This window comes from Serinus canaria, chromosome 3, assembly GCF_022539315.1.
Source record: "Serinus canaria isolate serCan28SL12 chromosome 3, serCan2020, whole genome shotgun sequence".
Taxonomy (NCBI): domain Eukaryota; kingdom Metazoa; phylum Chordata; class Aves; order Passeriformes; family Fringillidae; genus Serinus; species Serinus canaria.
The window spans coordinates 17197358-17220788 of NC_066316.1; the positions used below are offsets into that span (position 1 = coordinate 17197358).

Here is a 23431-nt window from a genome sequence, read left to right on the forward strand (position 1 = left end):
GAGCTTGTGTGCTTGTCTTGTTGTGAAGAGGCTCCTGTTACAGGAAAAACTGCCAAGGGAGAATCAAACCAAGTATTGCCCAGGCCTGGCCACTGCTGCGTTGAGCTGTGTGCAGACTCAGCTCTCAGCAGCCCTGAGATCTCCTGCTCCCATCACGCTGGGGCTGTCTTGGGCAGGGAAATTGCCCTGTGAAGGAAGCTGCTGGCTTTAGGGGAAGTTGCCCTCAAGGCCAGGAGGCAGGAGAGCACAGACCTGGCTTGAGCTGGGCTGTGTCACAGAGGAACTGTCTCAGTCCTGCCCAGGAGGCACCTCCACAAGCAGGTGCATGCAGCTGCCACAGACTGGAGCGACACTCTCTGGAGGAGCAGGAGGAAGGGGAGCCAGCCTCATGCTGAGGTGTTGGCAGAGTGTCCCAGTTTAGGGCAAATTTGGGAGAGAATCCCCAACAAGGGCTTCTCCAAAAACAAACCCACACAGCCCCCTCCCCCAACCGGTTCGGGAAGAATTCCTCGAAGAGAGGTGGAAAGAACCTGTTTATTTGACAAGCACAGCAACCCCCAGCACACACAATGAACAATACCGGATGACACCACTCTTCCACTGCTCTGAGAAAGATGACAAATTCAGAAAAGTCTCTCCTGGGGGTTTGCTGTTATCAGTCCCTCCGGCGCTGAGGCAGCTGCTGCAGTCACAAGGTGTAACCTCTCTCTCTCGGTGTTCTGAATCCCAGTCCGGAGCAGTCAGCAGGTCCAACGGGGTGGGGGGGACAGTCCAGAAAGGAATTTGGACTGTTTAGCTAAAGTAACTAATGAGAAGGGGGGAAAGAAGCAAGAGCAAGCAGAGCAGAAGCGAAGCAGAAGCAAGAGCGAGAGCAAAAAGCAGGGCAAAAAGCAGAGAAGCCGCAACATGCACTGGTGCTATCTGTATGTCCCGCCGAGTAGCTGATAGGAGGCCCAAAACAAAACTCTCACTCTGCCAGTCTTAAAGGCACAGAACAAAATATCCAGCATAAATTACATACACACGAATGGGGATAACAGTCACCCTAGGACACAGAGGGAGAAGCCACTTTCCTCTGGGGCACAAGGGAGGTGTGTTCCAGGCTATGGAATGCAAGATGGGGCTGTGCAGCCTCAGGTCCCAGCAGTTCAGAGGTTGGGCACTGGGGATGGCCCTTATGACCTCAGCTGCTGCCTGTTTCTACCTCAAAAAACCTCATTATACACACCCCCTTGGCACTTGGAAACTTTCATTCTTGGAGGGTCATCTTGGTCCTGACAGATGCTTCCCCTTTCAGATTCTGCTGAAAAGGGAAGCATTCTTTTTGACAGATTTCTCAGATAAAAATAAAGCACCAATGTGGCAACATTATATCAGAGAACTGTTTCTTGGTAAAGAAAGGGTATGGACTCAACTAGAGGGGGATAGAAAAGAGAGCAGAGAGGGAAAACGAGAGACAGAGGGAGAAATAGAAGACAGGGCCAGCATTACTGACAGGACACAGGGGCATCCCACCATAAAGACATAAATTTCTCGTGGATTAACTTTCCTGACACCTCCATTTTCTGCCTCCTTGTCAGGTGGTCCATTTTAAGGCTCCCAGCATGTCTAACAGCCCCTATAGTAATTTTTCACCCTGTGTACAACATATGTTGAGACATAAAGAAAAGTCACATTGGTTCTTTTCAGGTCGCCTTCCCTCTGCCAAAAGGGAGGGCATTCCCATGAGGTGAATTCACTCAGTAGGATGAAGAGATTCCTGTCTGCCTCTTAGGTACCGTGCCATGTCAAGGCCTTGTGGTGGTATCTGACATTGGGGAAAAGGTGCCATGGAATTAGTGCTGCTTGTGTGTCTTTTGTGTGTTGGGCACACAGGGAGGGTGAGGTCAGAGTGACCAGAGAAGTACAGATGCAGATCCTGAGTGAAACAGGAACTCTCCAGGTCATTTGAAGGGGCCACCTTGTATCTTGGCCACAGAGGGCCTAGTGTGAGTTGCAGGTTTCTTCAAAGGATGAGAAGTGGGTTGTGTGTTACAGTGTGTGCTGTATCATGTGGTATTTACTGTATTTATTGTTAGGAAAAATAATCCACAATGACAGAGGTTTATGTTCTAAAAGGAGACAGAGGATACTGCAACTTTATTCAAATAAAGGGAGAGGCCATGGGACATTTCCCATGAGGTCTCTCAAATTGTTGAGGATGCAGCCTCCTCTTTATCCTCATTTCCCTGCTTTATTTTCCTCTCCCCCTTGGCTGAGGTACCTGAGAATTACAGACTTCCTGAATAGCCTAATACAGAACCCCTTCTAATGCGGACCCTCCCACCCTGTCCCCCCATTTTTCTTTGTATTGCTGTTCTTTTTCTCTAAGTCCAGGAATTTGGCACAGTCTTGGATGAGCAACACTCTGTGTCAATTAGTGGGATTCCTCTGGAATTAATGCTTCCTTCCATTGCTTCTTTTGCCTATCAGTATCTGGCTTTCTCTGCAAGCAGACCCACAGTTTGTTCGTAAAGACACATCCCTCTCATTCCTTTCATTATGGTCCTAGATGTGTTGTGTGCTGTCATTCATGTTTATTGTAGTTTATGTATTTTTAATGTATTGCAGAGTATGTACTGCATTATATCATGGTTTTTTGTATAGCTATTGTAGCATATGGTACAGTATTGTATTGTATTCTGCACTGTATGCATTCTAGGGTTTTATTGTCTTGTGCTCATTATAACCTGCAGGAAGCAGTTCTTTGCCACCCCATAGGAGTCTCTTTCCCTCGTCAACCTTCATGGTGCCATGTTGAGATAAGGCACGAAATGATGACACAGACACTGCTGCTCTCGAGGGGAACAAAAAAAGAGCGACCTTTATTTTCTGACTCCAACATTTATAGTTTTCCAAAGGTGACAGTGGATTGGAGGGTGACAGTGCCACCTCTCCAATGCCACTGGACAGACCAAAGGTCCATCAATTCTCTCCACCTCCATGAAAGAATGCAAAACATAGGTTATTTACAGAATTGTGTGTGAGAAAGTTTGTTGAGAGAATATAAACATCAGAAGGCTTACAAAGTTTTACAAAATCAGGGCGACATCTCACCCTTTTCTGTCTAAAAAAGAAAAAACGAAAAAGAAAATTAACAATGTGAAAAACAAACATGAACAATGTTCAGTGTCCATTTGCGGAGGAGTCATCAGAGCGATCACTCGCGTCGTCTGCATCCGAATCATCACTCGATGAGTCACCCGCTTGATGCCTTTCAGGTTGGTCACGGTCTCCATGTTGCCCGTCGGCCGGATTCTGTCTCTGCGGTTGCAGGTCAGGGCGAACACACTTCGAAGGTACCCAGCGTACCCCAGTATCTGTGGATACACAAGCATACCCGCTCCCCGAAGCGATAAGGTCATAGGGACCTTCCCACTGTTTGGTGACTAAATTCCGCACCTAAACCTTTGCTCGAGGCTGAAGTGCCTCATCCGCAGCCTGCAACGAGAGATGATGGTTCAAAATGACAGGGTTATTTGAGTTCTGCGGCACAGTGAGGTGATTGATTGTGTACAAAGCTTTTGCCAACCGACTGTGCGGGGTTTCACCCTGCATTCCCCGTTTTTGTTTTTGAAGAACCCGCTTCAGAGTACCATGAGCACGTTCTACAATAGCTTGACCGGTTGGAGAATGAGGGATACCAAACTTGTGTGAGACACCCCACAACTGCAGGAACTGCCGCACCTTCTGTGATGCGTAAGCAGGACCATTGTCGGTCTTCACAGCAGAAGGTATGCCCAGAACAGCAAAGGCCTGCCTCCAGTGGGCAATGACATCACGGGCCTTTTCTCCAGTGTGAGCAGAAGCCCACATCGCAGAGGAGAACGTGTCCACCGTGACATGCACATACTTGAGCCGGCCAAACTCGGCAATCTGGGTGACATCGGTCTGCCAAAGCTCCAAGGCCCTAAGGCCTCTGGGGTTTACCCCTGCCGGCAAAGGCGGAGCAAGCGCGTGGCAGTCGTCACACGACTCAACAATGTCACGAGCCTCAGTTGGCGTCAGCTGAAACTGCTTCTGCAGGGTATGTGCGTTTTGGTGGAAAAACCCATGTGATGCCTTGGCCTGCGCGAGTGTATCAGGCTGAGGTGCTACCCACGCTGGGTTAGCCAACTTGTCAGCCCTCGCGTTACCTTCCACTATAAAGCCTGGCAAAGAGGTGTGACTCCTCACATGCAGAACATAGAAGGGATGAACCCGAGCCTGAATGGCACGCCACAAGGTCTTCAGCAAATGAAACAAGGCAGGATTACTGACCTCCTTCAAAACCGAATGACCCAATCGCTGCACGATGTCGTCCACATAGGCGGAATCCGTGACCAAGTTGAAAGGCTCCTGGGAAAATTTCTCAAATGCCATGACAGCAGCCCTCAGTTCAACCAATTGGGCTGATCCATCCTCATGACCTTCCAAAACCTGCCACTCAGATCCATCCTTCCAGGTAACAATGGCCTTTCTGGTCCTCCCGGAACCGTCAGTGAAGATGGTGGGTCCTTGCACGGGTTCCTGACTATTTTTGGGCCGCAAAGACATTTGTGTGAATCTCGCCACATGCAACAGCTTATGGCTGGGCAGATGATAAGTGATCTGCCCTGAAAAGTTTTCCAGAGCACTCTGCAGGGACACACTGTTTGCAAAGCTCCAGTCAAAATCCTCCCGTTGCACCGGCAGTACAATCTTTGCGGGATCCGCACCCATCAATTGCAAACACCGTTGCCGGCATTTGATTATCAAGCGAGCGATTAGCTCAAACAATGCAGTTGCCGTCTTCTGCGGCTGATGGGGCAGGAAAACCCATTCCAAGATGTGCAAGGAATTGGACCATTTGTCACTCCACTGGCCAATGATACCTGTGGGATGCGAATCTGGAGTGGTGATGAATACAGTGACATCAACGGAGGGATCAATGCGATAAACTTGGCAAGCCAAAACAGCTTGCTGAACCACCTCCAGCGCCTTTTGCGCCTCAGGGGTCAATGTGAGAGGTGACTTTAGATCATTGTCTCCTTTCAACAAATCATACAGCGGAGACAGCTGTGCATTGGTCAGTCCCAAATATGGACGCAACCAAGTGATGACACCTACCAATTTCTGAGCATCATTCAGTGTCTTCACAGAATGCACAAATTGCACCTCTTGGTGACAAATTGTCTGTTCCAGAATTTTGACCCCCAAATACTTCCAAGGTGGTTGTTGTTGAACCTTTTCTGGAGCCACTTGCAGCCCATGAGCATGCAAAGCATCCAGCAACCGAGGCTGAATCCTCAGCAGCTCATCCTGGGTGGACGCAGCCACCAAAATGTCGTCCATATAATGATACAGACGTGCATCAGGAAACTGCTTGCGAACTCCAGACAAGGCCTGGGCCACATACCATTGGCATATGGCTGGGGAATTGCGCATGCCCTGGGGCAGCGTCCTCCATTGATATCTCTGTGCCGGCTCAGCGTTGTTAATCGCTGGCACCATGAAGGCAAATTTCGGCCTGTCATTGGGATGCAAAGGAATTGTAAAGAAACAATCCTTCAGATCCACAATGAGGATCGGCCAGTCCGCGGGAAGCATGGTAGGCGATGGCATGCCCACCTGCAACGTTCCCATGCCTTCCATCACGGCATTGACCTTTCAGAGGTCTTGCAACAACCTCCATTTCCCAGATTTCTTTTTGATGCAGAAGACAGGAGTGTTCCAGGGACTGGTAGAAGGTTCCAGATGACCCTGGTCCAACTGCTCCCGCACCAGATTTCGAAGGGCGACCAATTTTTCATGAGGGAGGGGCCACTGGTTCTCCCAAACAGGTTTGTCTACCAGCCACCGTATAGGAGGCGTAGAACAGTCTGCGCCCTTCGTCGCAGTGGCCCCCATCAAAAACCCGTCCCGATGCGCACCCCCCAGGCGGACAGAACATCCCTCCCCCAGAGGTTAGCAGGGGTAGAGGTAACATGAGGCCTAACCCAGGCCGTCTGTCCCTCCGGGTTTGCAACCAGCACGGGCCGCCGGCTCACGAAACATTGCGCCGTCCCTCCCAGTCCTGTGACAGGCATCTCCACCGGATCCAGGGGCCACTCCGGGGGCCAGGCAGCAAGGGGGAGAATCGTGACATCAGCCCCACTGTCAAGAAGTCCGCGGAGGCGGATGTCCGACGGCGTCGCACCAGGGTTGGACAGGGTGCACAGCATCTCGGGACGGCACGGACAGGACGGTGGTCCAGTGAACTTGAGGCGACCCAGTGGATCCAAAGCCGCCCACACCACGTGACCGGTCAGCCGTCCTGCGAACAGAGGACTTAAAAGGCACAAGTTGAGCAATGCGCGTCTCTTTTGGGATTGTGACAGGGGGGGTGGGTGTGGAAACCATGGCACAAATCTGCCCTGTGAAGTCTGCATCAATGAGCCCCAGGTGCACAATGATGCCCTGAATGGTGGCGCTAGACCTCCCCATCAGGAGAGCACTCATGCCTCCACCCGAGGGACCAAAAGCATCCAGGGGAATCTTGTGTATCCGACAAGATTCTAAGACAACAGTTGCTGCGGTGCAGACATCCACACCTGCTGATCCGCGGGTGCTGGCCGCAAGCCGGCAGAGCAGACCTCCATCGGCTCCGGGGTCTGGAGAGAGACTTGTGTCGGAGCGCATCTCTCCGGGGCGCTCCGCTTCCAGTTTCCCGAACCCGGCAAAGCCTGGCCATTAACATGAGCCATCGCCTTGAAAGCATTGGATATGTGACCAGGCCTTCCACACCAACCACATAAAAACATGGGATATTTGGCCTTCTGCGCCTTCTTCCCCCGCTTCTTGCCATTCCGCGCATTCCCCTGCTGCGGCCACTGGCTCTGCGGCGCCGCCCAGACTGGCTGCACAGCAGTAGCCACGGCACCCAACTTTGGCCTCACAAGGTTGAAATTCGAACAGGCCTCTGCTATGTCTGCAATAGTAGCAGACGCAGGCAGAGCCGCTATGACCCTCCTACAAGCCTCATTGCTGTTAAGTTTTAAAATGTTTGAAAGGAGGCGATCCCTTGTCATAGCATCAGACACCTGCCTCTCCAGAGCTGCAGACAGCCGCGTTGCATAGCCCATGAACGGCTCATCAGCCCTTTGGCGAATGGTCTCATACGGCGCCTGCGGAGCAGCCACCTCCACAGCCTGAACCAGTGCCACCACGCCCAGCTCGTGGGCCTGTTGAAGCACAAGAGGATCATAGCCAACCTGCCCCTGAACATCACTAAAACGCCCCGTGCCCAACAGCATGTCAGCGACAACAGCACGCCGGGGGTCCTGCGCCCCCAGCGCAGCATTCTGCTGCACCGCTTCAGCTGCCAGGCGAGTCCACTTGGCGTCAAAAACCACAAATTGCACAGGGTTAAAAAGAGCATGGCCCAGCTTGCGGATGTCGTGAGGTGTCAGCACGTCCGCGGTAATTCTCCGAAGAACGTGCATAACTTCCACAGACCCCAGACCATGCTGAGCAACCGCATCGCAAAGTTCCTGCTCTACCTTAAACAAAATAGGTTCATGGGTGTTGTGAGTAACACCCCTGATCACAGGGAAGGCCTGGAGACTCCCCGACGAAGCTGCAGCACCTGCCACATCCTGTCCTGTGGGCATCACAGGGACAAAAGCAGATGCTGGGCTGGGAGTCAGCCCGACAGCGCCAGGCCTTGCATCTCCTGCAGAATCAGCAGAGCCAGAGGAGACTCCCCCTCGATTCCGCAGCTGCCGTGGGGATGCAGGATCACACATCTCGTCAGTCTTAGCTTTAACTTCCTGCCAGAAACGGCTGGGTTCTTTCGGACGCACCATCACCTGACATGAAGGCAGCGTCCACAAAGCCAACGAGGATTGACCACGGCCCCGAGGAGTCACTGGCCTCCTGCCGGCAGCATCGGTAGACGCGCTGAATCGAAACACCTCAGCGCCCTGCCGCCCCGCAGCCCCGGCAGAGGGCTCCGTGGAGGGGGCAGGCGCGGGCGCCAGCACGGATAGGGAAACCGGCATGGGGCCCCCCTCCCCCGACACGGGGGCGGGGCCGGGTGCCGAGAGGGGCACGGCCCATGGAGTCACGTCAGAGCGGGCCGGCACAAAGGGGGCGGGCAAAGCCCCAATGAGCGCCCGACCCGTGCCGCGAGAGGCAGCAGCCGGTACCACCTCCGCCGGGCGGGGCGGGGCGGGCTGCCCGGCCGCAGGGGCCGGGCCCGCCGGACGAGCGATGGACGGCCCGCCCCGGGCTGCGGCCACGGACTGCGCTTGCCCAGGGACGGGAGAAACCGCCTCCCCCTCCGAGAAGCCGGACCCAGGGGGAGGCGAAGCCATCCCTACCGCAGCCAGGGGGTACTTGGCGGAGATGCCACAGTGCGGACACAGAATCGTCTCGGAATCAGAGTCAAACAGAGGCGGCAGCGGCCCCCGTGACTGCCCGCTGTCCCCAAGCACCGGGAAGGCACATAGGGAGGGAGGGTCCCCCCCCGTCCCGCTGGCCGTGCGGGGCGGGGCGGAGGAGGGCGGCCCCCCGGCTCCACCGAGCCCCCAGATGCCCGCGGGGCACCCCCCGCCGGGCTCGGGACCAGCTGGCCAGGAGCCCAATCCACCCCGGGGGAACAGACATCGCCCTCCGAGGCGGAGCTGCCCCCCAGCTCTCCCTCTCGGTGTGGGGGAGAGGGTCCTGCGTCATACAGAAAATCAGACTCCCCCTCCTCCACATCTGAGACAGAAGGGGTCCCTAGGGAACCCCGAGAGCTATAACGAGGAGACCCCCGCCAAACGTCACTCAACTTCTGCCAGTGCACCATCAGCGATCTCACATCCACCGAACAATGGTCAAGGAGAGCAACCATGAGACGATCGCCCACGCGAGACCACATTTCCCTAGAGAGCGCCTCCAAAGAGTCCGAAAAAAACCCTTGCTCTCTGGCCCACAGAAACAGAGTCTCAAACTCACTCCAGGAAAGGGAAACTCCCCTCCGGTCGAGGAGAACTTTCCAGAGCTCTAAAAGAACAGAAACATCCGAGGAACTCACAGAGGCTGCCATCTCTCACAAGAGCAGCAGGCAACGCCAGGCAAACAAGGGGGGGGGGGAAGGATACAACCTCACCCAGCAAGGCCGCACGACACTCGAGGTCTCAAATTCACACGAAGGGGTTCACCAGATGTTGACATAAGGCACGAAATGATGACACAGACACTGCTGCTCTCGAGGGGAACAAAAAAAGAGCGACCTTTATTTTCTGACTCCAACATTTATAGTTTTCCAAAGGTGACAGTGGATTGGAGGGTGACAGTGCCACCTCTCCAATGCCACTGGACAGACCAAGGGTCCATCAATTCTCTCCACCTCCATGAAAGAATGCAAAACATAGGTTATTTACAGAATTGTGTGTGAGAAAGTTTGTTGAGAGAATATAAACATCAGAAGGCTTACAAAGTTTTACAAAATCAGGGCGACAGTGCCATTTTTCAGGAGCCCTTTAGCCTTCAGCCCCACAGTAGCCCTTCTCCTTGTCAAGTCTCAGGATCCCTTTGAGCAACTTTAAGTGACTTTATGCTCAGTGATGTTTCTTATTATCCATGATTATTTGGTGACTTTCATGCTGGGATTTGTTCCACGTTCTTTAGTTCCAGCTGGTGTTACAAAGGTCACTTTTGAGGTTGCAGGAATTCCTGCCTTGTCAGTGGTTTTGAGGAACAGCTGAGGGAGCTGGGTGTGTTTGGCCTGGAGAAGATGGGGCTCAAGAGTGATGTTATCAGTCACTACAACTACCGGAAAGGAGGTTTTAGCCAGATGGGGGTTAGTATCTTCTCCCACAAAACAGGAAAAGAGGACATAGTCTTAAGCTGCACCAGGGGGTTTCTGGTTGGACATTAGGAGGAATTTCCTTCCAAAAAAGGGTTAGACATTGGAATGGAGGTGGCGGAGTCACTGTGTCTCGAGGTGTTTCAGGAAAGACTGACACTCAGTGCCATGGTCTAGTTGATATGGTGGTGTTTGGCCAAAGGCTGGACTCAAGGACTCAAAGGTCTTTTCCAGCATAATTGGATCTGTGAGTTAGGGCTTATCCTGACTTATCCAACCCAATCTCCTGGGTTACAGTGCAGCCTATAGGACAGGATCCTAACAGAGTGTATGAGAGAGCAAGATCTCCGTGATTCTGGGGGACATGTGTCTATCTTGCCTCAATTCTGCTTTTTTCTGCTCAATGGTATGTGTTTTTCTGCACAGGTGGTGCAGAATATATAGAAAGGGGACAGCCCAAACACCCAGCATCTGTCATAGCCCTGCTAACACAGGGAGAGGGAGAATGCAGACACTACAAACATTGGATAAGTGCCTGGGTACCCAGCTGTCGAAAGCTGAAGCATCTGTTGCTACTTGTTAGAGTCATAGGAATCCTGGGAATACGTGCTTGACGCCATTCCCACGGTGTTTGATGTGAGCTGATGCAGTTTGTAGTGACACTGTGCTGCAGAGGCAGCAGCTGGAGGGTGCTGTTGCCACGTGAAGGGCTCAAAGAAGAAGGATCCCAGCAAAGTCAGCTCCTGAACGAGTCAGTCAGTCCCTAGGGAAATTTTCTGTGCTGGCTACTTTGATGTATGCTGGCCTGGGATCTTGTAGGTCATCCCCTTTTGTACAGGGTCAATTGTTTTAATGACACAGGCTTTGTTTTCTCAGTGCCTGTAGCTGAGAATAACTGCTTTTTCTTCTCTTAATGCTCTCTTAGCCATTTCATGTTACTGTTTTAGCTTGTCGGTGCACCTGGCTTTATGTTTTTCAGCATGAAGGAGCAGAGACTGGATTTTACTCTCAAGTTATCCCTGGAGAAGCTGCTGTAGAAGGAAGCAAGGCTATGGATTTGGAGCTGTGCTGCAGCAGGACAACTAAGCAGTGATCTGGTGTGGTAGCACCACATTTTTGTATTTGGCAGCAAAAATTGGAGCTAGCCACAACCGAGACACGGAATCTGGTAGATTCACTGCCTGGTCACCTAAACGCTGCCAAAGGATCTCAGGTTCCACCCAGTCCTGATCCTTGCCACATGGCACAATTCTTGCATGATGGAGCCCATATTGCAGCTGTTCCCGTTAGAGCTTCCAGCAGGCAGCTTCCAGTAGGCAGGAGTTGTGCTGGAAAGGCACAACTTTCTCCTCTGAGACAGGTGCTGCCTTCTTCCCAACTTGTGCTTGTCTTTCTCTGTTTACAAGCAGAGATCCAGGTAGGTGCAGTCCATTTCAATTCCCTCTCTAAATGTTGTCCTTTAGTAAGTTGTGAGGGTACAAAAAAAGCCTTTTTTGTTCTTTTCTTCCCTGCACAGATAACAAAAGCCCTAGGGAATGTGGGATTTGGTTCTCTCTCTCAGACCCTTCCCTGCCTGCTCCCCCCTGCCTGAGGGGGCCACTTGTGTCACACCCTGTTCCCACTGCCTGCACGCTTCAGGAGTATTCACAGTAGTTTTTAAGTGACTTTTGATCCCCCTGCAAAGCCCTGGGCCACTGCTTGCTCAAGCTCAGTTTGAGAGCAAATACTGTCTCAGAAAGTGCCCTGTTTTGAGCTGTTTGGAGGTGGTGCCAACACAGGCTAAGGGTAATGTGACTGCTTCACTCTTGGATCAAGGAACAGAACTGTCACCCTTCCTCGGTGGGAGTCCCCCTCTCTCTGTGGATGCAGCTCACAACAAATGCAGTTGAGGGAAAAGCATGACTTCTCCTGCCCTATCCAGAGGTTCAGGCAACAACACTGCTTTGCTGCTTGGAGGAGCTCAAAATATTAAAAATACAACAGTCCCAAAACCCAAACTCTCAGCAGGGGCTGTGGAGGATGCTGCTTTAATACCCTTGGCAGGCACAGGAATGAGAACAGTGGTTAGGCCAGACCACAAGAGTGATCTGAAGCTCTCAGAGTGATTTCCAGTGTCTTAAAGCAATTCTTTGCCCCAGATTTTGTTCAGCACTATATTTCTTGGCAGAAATTGGTTTTTTCTATTAACTTAGCCTTAGATGGATTTCCCTAGTGTGGAAATTGTCAGTTGACTTTGTTGCACCAAAACCATGTAGGGAAAACATGGTCTATCACATACTCTAATAACAGGCAGTAATGCTAGCTAATCCCTTACAACTAGGGCAGGTTTCAGAAAAAAACATGAGTTTTCAGGTGAGATTACAAGATTAAGCCTTTTGATAGTGAAATATTTAAACACTCTTGTCCTTTGAATTTCTGTGGCAGGCTGGAAAACAAATGGATTTAGTACTTAGCCCTGTTCAAAACTGACATTTTGAAGGATGATTTCAGTCATTGTTTTGCCTAACAGCAAATGATGAAACCCTCTTCAACATATATTTAAGAGCAGCTAATGATGAGAGGCTTTGAGCATTTTAATGGATTTGCATATCTGTAGTATATGATGTAGATAATTCATGCTTTGGAAATTGTATAAAAATTGTAAAGATCCAACCATGCATCTGACCCCCATGGCCAGAAGCAGGGCTTTTCATTTTCAAAAGATTTCCCGGACTCGCCCAGATAAAATCATGACCATTAACGAGTGAATGAGTCTTTCCTGGGTGATCAACGACCATTTCCCAAGAATGTCCAGAACATTCATCGAACAACACCTGGGAGAGATTACATCGAAGAACAGCAACCTCCTGGTTACAGCTGAAAGGAAGACCATTTCGAGGAGCCCAAACAGCCATCCAAACCTATGGATTGATTTTTGTACGGGATTGAATCTGTATAGTTCCTGTTATACATATGTAGGAACTTACAGAAATCTTAGGTCATTTCTGCTCCAGGCAGAATAAACTGTATAGAAGCTGGCTGCATGGAGCAGTTAGTGTGACATTCTGGGGAGATGCTGACACTACGTCGGTTTCACCCAGGCTCACCCAGTGACAAAGTCTGGGGTTTATGCCGTCTTGGCTGTGGTGGTTTTATAATATTCTATTTTTTTCGTTGTCGATCTAATAAATTTATAATTTTTTTTATAAATTTGGCTGTCGATTTGATCATTTATAACAACATCCTTTTGCCCTTAAATTTAATTGGTCAATTTTTCTTCAGCAGCAATGGGATCATTCACATTACTCAGCTGGGTAAGAAAGTGATGGCTAAAAGAAAAAGACAAAAAATAATTTGGAATGCTTATACTGAGGGCATGTTTTATTTGCAGGATTTTCTGCTCACTTTAAATTGACAAATAGACAAGTTATTTACCAAAACCATTTACTCCAAAAGAAGGCACAACCACATACACATTTGTCATCACAACAGAAAAGATTTTTTTAGCATACACAGAAGCCCATTATATCTTATGTGTAGTTGAAATGAGTATGTATTACTGTCACCTGCTATGTCACAATTATCATTTAAGAAACATCCAAACTGGAGTTGCACTAAATCAGAACAGTGAAAGAAGCACTGCAGAAGGAAAAGTAGAATTCATCTGGAGTAGCGTCATATATGAGCAGACAATAAGCTTCTCAACTCAACCAGAGGCTGGCTTGCTGAAGCTTAAGCCTGCCTTGCTCTCAGAAGGATAGGTGGATCATCTTGATATTTTGGCGTTGCTTATCCTTTATCGGGAAGGTGCACATAGACTTGGTAAGATGTCTGGTTGGATTTTTCCCACCACCATGCTGTATGTTTATATGGATCCCACTGACAAGCAAGGTAAAACACACAAAACTCTATCTGAATGTAAGAAAACACTTTTTCACTCAGTGAGAGCTGTTGAACACTGACACTGGTGATCCACGGAGACTGTCAGCATTCCCTGGAGTCAGTCAAAGCCTAGCTGGACACAATCCTGGCTAATGTGTGCAGAGGGATGGGCTAGACAATGTGGAGATGTTATTCCCAAGCTCTACAATTTTGTGATTGATTCTGTGAGGAGCTCAGCATTTTAAGGCAGCAGAAGCTGGCCACAGGGTGCCTGGAGATGAGGGAGTAAATCCTTTTCATATATATCTGAGGCATTTCCAAATACATAACAGAGTTAACACTCTCCATAAAACTGAAGAGTAGAATATTGATAAAGCATTCTTAAACAAGGTGTAACAAGAAGAAACTTCAGGTTTTCACTTGACTGTGAAGCAGATTTTAGCTTTCAAAGCATGTGCCTTTCATAGGAGCATGCTGTGCATATTGTCCAATGACAATAGAAAGCTGGTGGTCTGTAGACTTCAAGAATCTTCATCAGGAAAGGTAAACGGAGAGGAAAAACGTGACAGGAAGCAAAATGGGCTTTCTTGGCATCCTTTGTCTTCTGAGAAGAAAGAAAAGGACACCAAATAGCTTAAAGGTACAAGTCATAAACTCAAAGGTGTTAAGAGGTTTCTCTTAAGAAACAAAGAAGCATCACTGCTAGGGTCAGCACTCAACTTTTCCATCATTGTAGTACACTCTAATGTATTCATATACTTCTTTGTTCTTATTAAACAACTATAAAATTAGTGCCTACTTCCCAAATTTACAGATGGATGTACTGAAGCACAACATCTTTTCAAGCCTAAGGATTATCCAGCAGTCCAGTGAGAAGAATTCTGGTGGGAATGCAAAGTAGGCTGCTTATTTGAGAGCTCTCACCAGTGGTGGGTATTCCCACAGATAAGGAACAAGTTTCTGACAAGGTATTATTTTCTCTTTGCCCCCTCTCCAAAAAAGGTAAGATTAGAACCTCAGAAAATTTATTGTAGTTTTATGCAGTCTACTTCTTCTGTGACTGCACTTGTTCTCAGGTCCAAATCTATGCTAGATTTGCTTCCCTTATACGTTGACCTCCATCTGAACAGCATGATCTTCTTGAAGTACTTCATTGTATTGTTTTTCACTGTTACGAAACACATGGTGTTTATCATACTGTTACTCATGGCGATGCACCTGACTATGTAAAAGGCAGTAAGATAATGCTTCTCTTTCACCAAAAAGGAGGGGAAGAAGTCCCGGACAATTGTGAAACCATAGAAAGGTGCCCAGCAGAGAACATAGGCAGTCAGAATGCACATTAGTACCATAACAGTTTTCCTTCTGCACTGAAGCCTCTTTCTGATTTGTTTTGTCTGAAATCCTGGGACAGTTTTAAACCAAAGCTCCTGAGAGATCCTGGCGTAACACAAGGTCATTGTAATCACAGGTGCTACAAATTCAATGCCAAAGATGAAGAGAAAGTATGATTTATAGTACATCTGCTGGTCAACTGGCCAAATTTGGCCACAGAAAAATTTCTTCTGGTTTTTCACTATAAACAACACAGTTTCAGTAGCAAAGTATGCAGATGGAATAGCTACAAGTATGGAGATGACCCAGACCAAGGCAATGAGGAAGGTTGCTGTTTGATAATTCATGCGTGGTTTCAATGGGTGAACAATGGCCAAATACCTAGAACAGAAAAATATATTCAAAATGAACTCTGAAAACACTGGCCAGAACACACTTCAAAATACAAGCAAACAGAATTGGGCAGGAGGAAATTGCTGTCATTCCTGAGGGGAGAGCCTGAACATACTCATCTGAAAGGACATAATAATCTGTAAGAACATGTTGTGAAGTAGCAGCCTGGAGCTGAGCTACAATTTTGTATCACAACTTTTCCTTTTAAACAGGAGCAAGAGTTTGGAAAATGCAGTATTACACATCTTGTCAGGTCCAGGGAAGAAAACACAAACATGTAGAATCAAGAAAATGTTTTCCCTAGGCAGAGAGCTACTTAAATAGCTCTTTTTACAAAGAGGTGAAATATACATTACAGTGTGTTTCTTATTTCTGTGGTTATTCTGTGGGGTGCAAAGACCTGAAGGTGATGCTAATGTATAGTTACAGGTGAACATGATTTTAAGCCACCAACAAAATGTGTATCTATTTTCTGCCCATGCAAACCCTTTTTTTGTGTGTATTCTGGAAGTGACTATTGCTTATATGTCTTAAATATACAGTATTAAGCAATATGGCAAAACAGAAGACTTGAGTTAGATATTTGCACTGCTTAGGACTGTAAAGCTGACAGGTTGTAGTATTCCTGCTAGGAGGAAATTTTTATCAGAGGTCCCAGTACAACCATATTTAACCCAAAGTATTGTTTCAAAAAGTAGAATTTCTCATTCCTTTGGAGTCTATTACATCTGGATATATTCAATATATCGAATAGCATCCATAAGATATATTTATTCTAAAGAAAAATGGAAAGTCAACAGCATTTTTCATCAGACAGTTCTTGGAAGCAGACAAATTGTTCATGTCTCTTAATAGTTCAGGGTAAATGTCAGGGGACAGCAAAATAAGTCAGCCTCATTGTGGAGCAGAAGGTTAACATTTTTAGATCAGGTCCTGGGGATGTAAGTTGTGGCATAATGTATGTGTATGTATTCATAAACGTGCATATCTGCTCAGCAGAACATTTGTCTGGATGGTATCAATCTGTCCAATAGATTCTGGAGGAAGCTTTTGTGGTGGATTTCCTGATTGTCATTGCTTACCATGGCTGTTACCATGCAGTGGTTCTGCAGTTCACAAACTGAATTCAGATTAAACTATCCTGGAAGTTGTGCTCCTAAAGTGTACATAAAACATACCAAATGTCCATGGGTGTTTGGTCAAGGGGACCCAGCTAAATATTTGCAGTGTGGATATTAGACCCTTACTATGCCCTCTTCCTCTTCAGATGATGTATTTTTTCTAGTGTAGGTGTGGCCTTAAAATTTTGAAATTCCTATTTTTTAAGGCATGGATGAAGAAGAGAGCCCTCCCTAAAGAAAATCCTCAGTGGGACAGGCTTACTCACTTTACACAGCTGACTCTTTTTAAACGATCTAAACATGGGAAGACTTTTGTTAGGAGCCTGTTCCTTTTAGAGACAGAAGTCAACAATCCATATGACATAACATGGAATAGATGATTGTTAAACAATGGGGTTTCTCTCTGTTTACCAAACCAATAGCTTGCAAATAGAAGAAAAAGAAAAAAGAAAAGCCGTGAAACCAAAACTGTGTTTTCTTACAACAAGCTGCAGTGATTAATCTTGTTAATCAGGCTTGTTTTTAAAGATGTGTGGGAAGATATGCTATAAATCTGATTTCTTAGCAGACATAAGGACGCCATGACCCCTTACTTCATCAGCCTGAGATGCACTGGCAGAGCTTTCCAAGAAAACCTTGTAGAAGCTGAAAAACTGATAGAAGATGATAATGCATACATGGTAGTGTTTAGAAGCTTTGCCATGCGTCCTCAGCTGCTGTTGAAAACCTGTTCTGTTAGATGCTTGTTAAGGGTTTGTTTTGTAGGAGCTGATCGTCCCCATGCCCACACCAAGGAAGACACCTCTGAACTTCTCCAGAGTCTCTTCACAGACTTCCATTCACATCAGGAACAGCTGAATCAGCCATTCACAAGCTGTATCTGTACAGCCCTCAGCACAGGTTGAGGGCTCCTGAGCTGACTTTTGCATCAGGGACTGAAAACTGCAACACTACACCTAAGTTTAAAATGGCACATGAGAGAAATTGGGGGAGAGAAGAGGAGGGAAGAGTGGGAATCACATATGTATGTTCAAAGGGTCTACAGAGATTTGTATTGTGTTTGAACATAAAAGAGATCTTGTGATGATGGCCTTTCTGTAAAGAGTTTACTGAGCCAGTCTCTGGCTTTTTGTGAATCAATCATGTCAGACTTATGTCAGCACCAGACTGATGCTCAGTGTCTTGGTCTGTCAGAATCCGTGGTGCACGAGGCTGAGAGAAGAGTCTTGAGAAAGGATACAATTAAATTAAATTGTTAAAATTCCTGGAGTAAAAGGTAGGCAATCTCTCAGGACTGCAGCACAATTAGAAAAAAATTCACTGAAAGAGTGGTCAGGCATCAAAACGTTCTACCCATGGAATAGTTCACAAAAAATGTGGATGTGACACTTGAGGACATGGCTTAGAACTTTGGAAGCTGGTGCTACATCTTTGTGCAGTCATAGCATCCCACTTACCGGTCAACAGCTATAGCCAGGAGAGCATTGGTCGAAACATAGAGGGACACAGTTCGTAGGTAGTTGACTGAGGCACAGAGGACATGGCCATGCTCCCAGGACAGCTGCTGCACCACGTAGTAGTCCATCTCAAAGGGGCAGCACACAATAGCCACAATGAAGTCTGAGATGGCCAGGTTGGCAATCAGCAGGTTGGTGAGGTTTCTCAACTTCTTGTAGCGGGCGAGAGCAGCAATGAAGATGAAGTTGCCAATGCCACAAACCAGCATGATGCCAACCAAAGCAACCCCGATCACAATCTTGGCTGTGAAGAAGGTACGGGTTTTGGTCATGTCATCTTCACTGTCCAGCGGCAGGTCATAGTCACTGTAAGTGAAATTTAAAGGGAAAGAGAAGTTTCTCAAATAGGTGAAATCCCCATCATGGATGTTGTAGATTAAAGCAAAATTGAGGTGGGTGGTAGCATTTAGGTTGCGTTCAGTTTGCTCCATGGCCATGTCTGCCTTCTTTTGGCATGCGCAGCTTGGCTGGCCCTTGGTGTTGTGTTAGCCGAATGTGGCAGGGCACAAGAGTGGCAGGTGAGAGACCTCACCCAAAGCTTCCTTTTGAGCAGTGAGTAACCTTGTCTTTGTCCCCAGAGGATTACAGGACAACAGCCTCACTTATCTCCTTCTGTGGGAACAAAAAGAGGAAAATGTTTCCTGAAAGGAAATGACAGCAAAAGTACTCATCTTGAAGGAGAGCAATAGCCACCTCATTGCCCCACAGATCTGTTGGTGCATGTACACAGAAGGAAGAAATACCCTGTGAAAGGATGCTTCTGTTCTCACTAAATAAATGCTTCTAGTTGCTTCATGCACTGTTTGTTACAGCAATTACAGTTTTATTTACCGACAATGAAATTTTCACCAGGCAGTGAAATGACAGTCTAGGAGGAATGTAAAATCGAGTTTAAAACTCTACCAGCCCGCAAGCCCATGGTGCTGTCATCATCGTGCAAGATAAAAGACACTAAAATGACAACTCAGTGTTCTGTAAAGCATTTGATGTGCCTTTTGGACCAAGTTTATGCTTCATTCTGGTTGTTTCAGAGTGATGTAGAGGGGAATGAAAAGAGAACTGATGTTCTTGCTTCTAAATACATTTCTTAATGAAGTAAGAGTTGCAGAGACCCAAGAAAATACTAAATCCAGCACTTCCCTTTTGGCAGCCATTAATTAAGTACAGGACAAAATTTTTCTACTAGCATAATCCATTATCACTTCTGTCAAACAGGTGAAGCTCTGCCAATTTGAAAAGACAAGAATTTTGTCCCATGAACCAACTTGTAGAGCTTAGCTGTGAAGGCAAATCTGCCATTCACAGGGAAAGTGTTTCCACAGAGAGTGAAAGATGAAAGAGAAAATCTTCTGTAAGCAAGACAGAGTGCCTTGCATTTTGATGCTGGGGAGGAGCAGGGTCTCCTCTTTGTACTGCCAGTTGTACCAAATATATTAAAAAAAAATCTCCCACAGAGGGGAAAAAAAACCATTTCATCTACTCCTTATTTTTGCCTCTCTGTATTAAAATGCTGAGACGGCATCTTCTTGTGTCTTCCCATGGTACATCTAGGAATCTTCACACCAGACTCCTAGCTGTCAGGACAGTCTCACCTCCTCCGAGCAGAGGATCAGGGAGCATTACTGCTTTTTCTGTGCATTACTGCTTTTTCTGCTCTGAAGCAGTAAGTCCTTGGGGTGTCAAATGCTACTGAACAATAGCAGTCACGGCTACAAAGGGTAATCTGCATAGTGCAGCTGTTGCTCCCTTCTTTCTCCGGAACCACCCTCAGACCCTGATGTACCGACACTGAACAAATATCTGTCAGAAACTCTGTTTTACAACTTTGTTTTTTTAAACCGAGCATTGCAGAACAGAATTACAGAAAGCCAAAGCCTGAAATGAAACAGTTCTGACAAGGGACGCTTCAGGAGACACCTCCACAGCTGCCTGGAAAGGTAAACATTCATTTAAGAGAAATGTTAAATAAACTCTTGGATGCAAAATCTGTTGGCCAAAACAAGGGGCCAACAAGAATCTGTGTCAGATTCTACTGCTAAATACCAAAAGATCTGTAAAATAAATACAGACAACACAACCATCTACAAACAGACATAACACTATCAGCAAAGGGTACCTGCAGTTGTACTCATCTTCTTGGAGGTCTCAGGCACCCTGAGAGAGAGGCAGTTTTCTTCTCTGGTGAGAGAGCCGCCAGGTTTCTCCTCTGCACGTGCTGCTGTTACTGGAGGAGAGAAAGGATTACTGGAAGTAGCCCAAGGACTCCGCTGAGCACTGCTTTCTCTCCCATTAGGTTAGCCCTGTGCTCAGGGGAGGATGTTGTCTCCTCTGCCTCTGTGCCTGCATCTAAAGCCTTTGCTCAGTGGGAGGCACCTTGAAGCTGTCCGTGCATTTCTGATTTTAAAGAGGCAGCACGATCTAAAGACAATAGACCACAGCCCTTTTGGGGCTCCTCTGCCTTAAACTCCCTGAATGGATGGAATTGGCAGAGTGTCTTTGTTAGCAAGCCTGGACATGGGACATACAAACCCCGCTAGGCAGCTAGGCAGCAGCAGCCTGCACCTGATCTCTCACAGAAACCAAATACAAACCTCCCCCTGGAAAGGAGAGGGAGGAAGGAGGGTGATGTGCTTTCGTGGGAGCCTTTCTCTCTGTGTCTCTCTCTGGCTATTGTCTTTTGGAATGCAGCTGCAGTAGCTCCAGCAGGAAAGACACACAGTGAATAGCTGTAAATCAGAGGACCCCTGACAGCTTTCCTTGCCCTCTCAGGGAATTACTCAGAGCAGAAAAGTGACAGTGAATCCTTAAAGACTTGGTGTCCTTTGCTAAAGCTGTCTCCTCACTGCTCTAAAACACTCACACTTGAGGGAGCAGTTCTTTTTCTTTCCAATTCTCCAGAAGGAAAGGTGTGGCACATTACCTGTCTTCTTTACCTCCCGACTTATTCACTTAGCTGACATTTTCTAAGGTGCATAGACACCTTGGGGACACATTACACAGTCCCCAGCAGATGAGACCATCAGAGGCTGTCAAAGGTCATGAAAGGTGTAGGAGGTTTGCAGAAAACTTAGACTGTGTGTCCCCGAGGCACATTCACAAGGCTCATGTGAGCTAGTGGGCACTTAGCTCTGGAAAAAGAAGGTAAGGAAAGAAACCTGTGAATATAAGATATGTCTGGGGTAAAAGAGCCACTACTGTGGCATTCCTTTCAGAAAACTTGAAGAAGATTGGAAAGTCCCCAATGTCTGCAGACAGAAGAAAGCATTAAGCATTTCACAACAAATACTTTGCTTGGTTTTGTTTTGAACAGACAGTTTAATACTTGAAAATACACTAAGAGATTTTAATGTCCTGAAAGAGTGCAACCAGATGAACAATGAGGAAATCAGATCCAGTCCACCTGTTAAATTCTGTCACAAAAAAATGTAAATATAGTAAGTATGGACAGAGAGGCAAAGGAAACTGTGTACATCAGATACATGTTAAACTGATCCCTAAAATGGGCCACATAAACCTTAAATGCCCCTGAGGAAAAGCTGATATGCTAAAGGGAGCTTTGCATTCAGAATGTTCATGATCTCCTTAAGACTTTGTTCAGCTGTTTCACATGAAGTTATCTAGTGAGCTAATCAAGCAATATGATATCCAGACATTTATATTCCTTTAGGCCAAAACCTCATCTGCTGCAGAACTCTCCCCATTGACTCAACTTGATAACTCCAGATGTGCACTGCATACTCAGTGAAAGCTTCTGTACAGCACTAGTTCATCTCCTGTGCTCCAAGGAATTGTGCTGTATGTGTCAAGTTGTTTCTCAGAGAACACCAGCAGCATTGGGAACTAATGTGATTTACATGTGCTGTGCAAGGCAGTACTTTGTAGCTGTTGACTAGGAGACATTGAATGGAGTACAAAGCCAGTAGTGCTGGGAGCTGTCCTTGGGCAGAGTGGAAGTTCAGGGGTGGGTCTAGAGCCTCAATGACTGTCCCACCACCCTGCCCCACTGCAACAAGGACTAGTGTGGTAGTCTAAGGGCTCTAAAGCCATGGGGTATATGCAGCAAGTGTATGCATATGATTAGGGTGTACGATTTCTTTAGAGGACAAGGTTTTTCCTTAATAACATTAATTGATGATTCCCCAATGTTGTCACCAAATTTAACACAGCATCACAAGGCATTTCCTGGGACCACTGTTACCAGTGTGACACATTCAGGCTGAGAAAGAAAGTTGCTACTTGTGGGAATCCAAAAAATTAGAGGGTTTTGGGAAAGCTGCAAAAGGCAGGCCTCAGAGACAGCAGAACTGTGATTAGAGCTAAGCAATAGCCATGAGATCGGTCAGCAGAAAAATTACTTAAAAAGTAGAAAAGCAAGAACGAGTAGAACAATGGTCCATGTATTAACGCTTGTCTAGGATAATTTCCTAAGCTGCAGAAAAGCTTATCTAGCAAGATATTAGGAAGTTTGAAGCTTAATAATGGAGCTCTGTGCCTTGTGTTTTAAGGCTTACAAGCAGGCATTGTATTCAAAATAAGCAAGCATTGTTTTAACCAAAGGTACGTGTGCTTATAGTGGTTGGATGGAACCACTGTCAATATGCTGTTGCTTTGTGTGATTGGTCAAAAAGGTTATAAAGTAAGTTGTAACATTAAGTTCTTTGTCTGCTGCTTGGGATGTGAGCTGCTGGCATCTTCCCATTGTCATAGCCATGTAATGAGACTGATGCTGAAAAATAAAACAGCTCAAGGCACGTTCCACAGCAGTCCCATCCCGTTTGTGATTTGTACATAGCCCCCGGCCAGCGGCAGCTACTGAAAACTGTCATGGAAAATACTGTGTTGGTTTTGTATGGTCTGGTTTTTGGTAGCGGGGGGGCTGCAGAGGTAGCTTCTGTGAGAAGCTGCTGGAAGCTTCCACCATGTCCAGCAGAGCCAATCCCTGATGGCTCTGAAGATGGACATGCTGTTGGCCAAGGCTGGGCCAAATAGAGATGATGGGGACGCCTCTGTGATGACACATTTAAGAAAATCAAAGCAATGGGGGGACATAGGTTTCTTTTTTTTCTAGCCAGAGGAGAGGAGGAGCTTCCTCTGAGAATATGCAAAGGAAATAACATGGAGACACCAAGGTCAGTGGAGAAGGAGGTGCTCCAGGTGCCAGAGCCAAGATTCCTCTGCAGGTTGTGGTGAGACCATGCTGAAACATGGTGAAGGCCATGGTGAGGCAGCTGTGCCCCTGAAGTCCACAGGGATCCCTGGGGGATGCAGAGATATGTCCACAGCCTGTGGGGATCCATGGGGGATGCAGAGATCCATCCACAGCTCATGGGGGAGGTGCCCATGCCAGAACAGGTGGCTGCTTGGAGGAGGCT

At 47.3% G+C, this 23431-nt stretch overlaps 2 protein-coding genes across 2 annotated transcripts; one reads left to right on the top strand and one right to left on the bottom strand.

Annotated features, from left to right (window-relative positions):
* The first annotated feature begins 8037 nt into the window (after positions 1-8037).
* LOC127059459 (basic salivary proline-rich protein 2-like) lies at positions 8038-8877 on the top strand. Its single transcript, XM_050973003.1, has one exon. It carries the CDS (start codon positions 8038-8040, stop codon positions 8875-8877), a length of 840 nt encoding a protein of 279 aa, XP_050828960.1.
* Positions 8878-14718: 5841 nt separating this feature from the next.
* PROKR1 (prokineticin receptor 1) lies at positions 14719-18496 on the bottom strand. Its single transcript, XM_009097033.4, has 2 exons — positions 18000-18496; positions 14719-15409 (listed from the first exon to the last, which is right to left on the bottom strand). The coding sequence occupies exons 1-2, from the start codon at positions 18494-18496 to the stop codon at positions 14719-14721; spliced, it is 1188 nt and encodes a 395-aa protein (XP_009095281.1).
* Positions 18497-23431: the final 4935 nt, after the last annotated feature.

Coding starts and splice junctions, on each gene's coding strand:
- LOC127059459 (XM_050973003.1), top strand. CDS start 8,038: ATGGGGCCCCCCTCCCCCGACACGGGGGCGGGGCCGGGTGCCGAGAGG.
- PROKR1 (XM_009097033.4), bottom strand. CDS start 18,496: ATGGCCATGGAGCAAACTGAACGCAACCTAAATGCTACCACCCACCTC. Junction 15,410..17,999: donor CTGGCTATAGCTGTTGACCG/GTAAGTGGGATG, acceptor TTTCTGTTCTAG/GTATTTGGCCATTGTTCACC.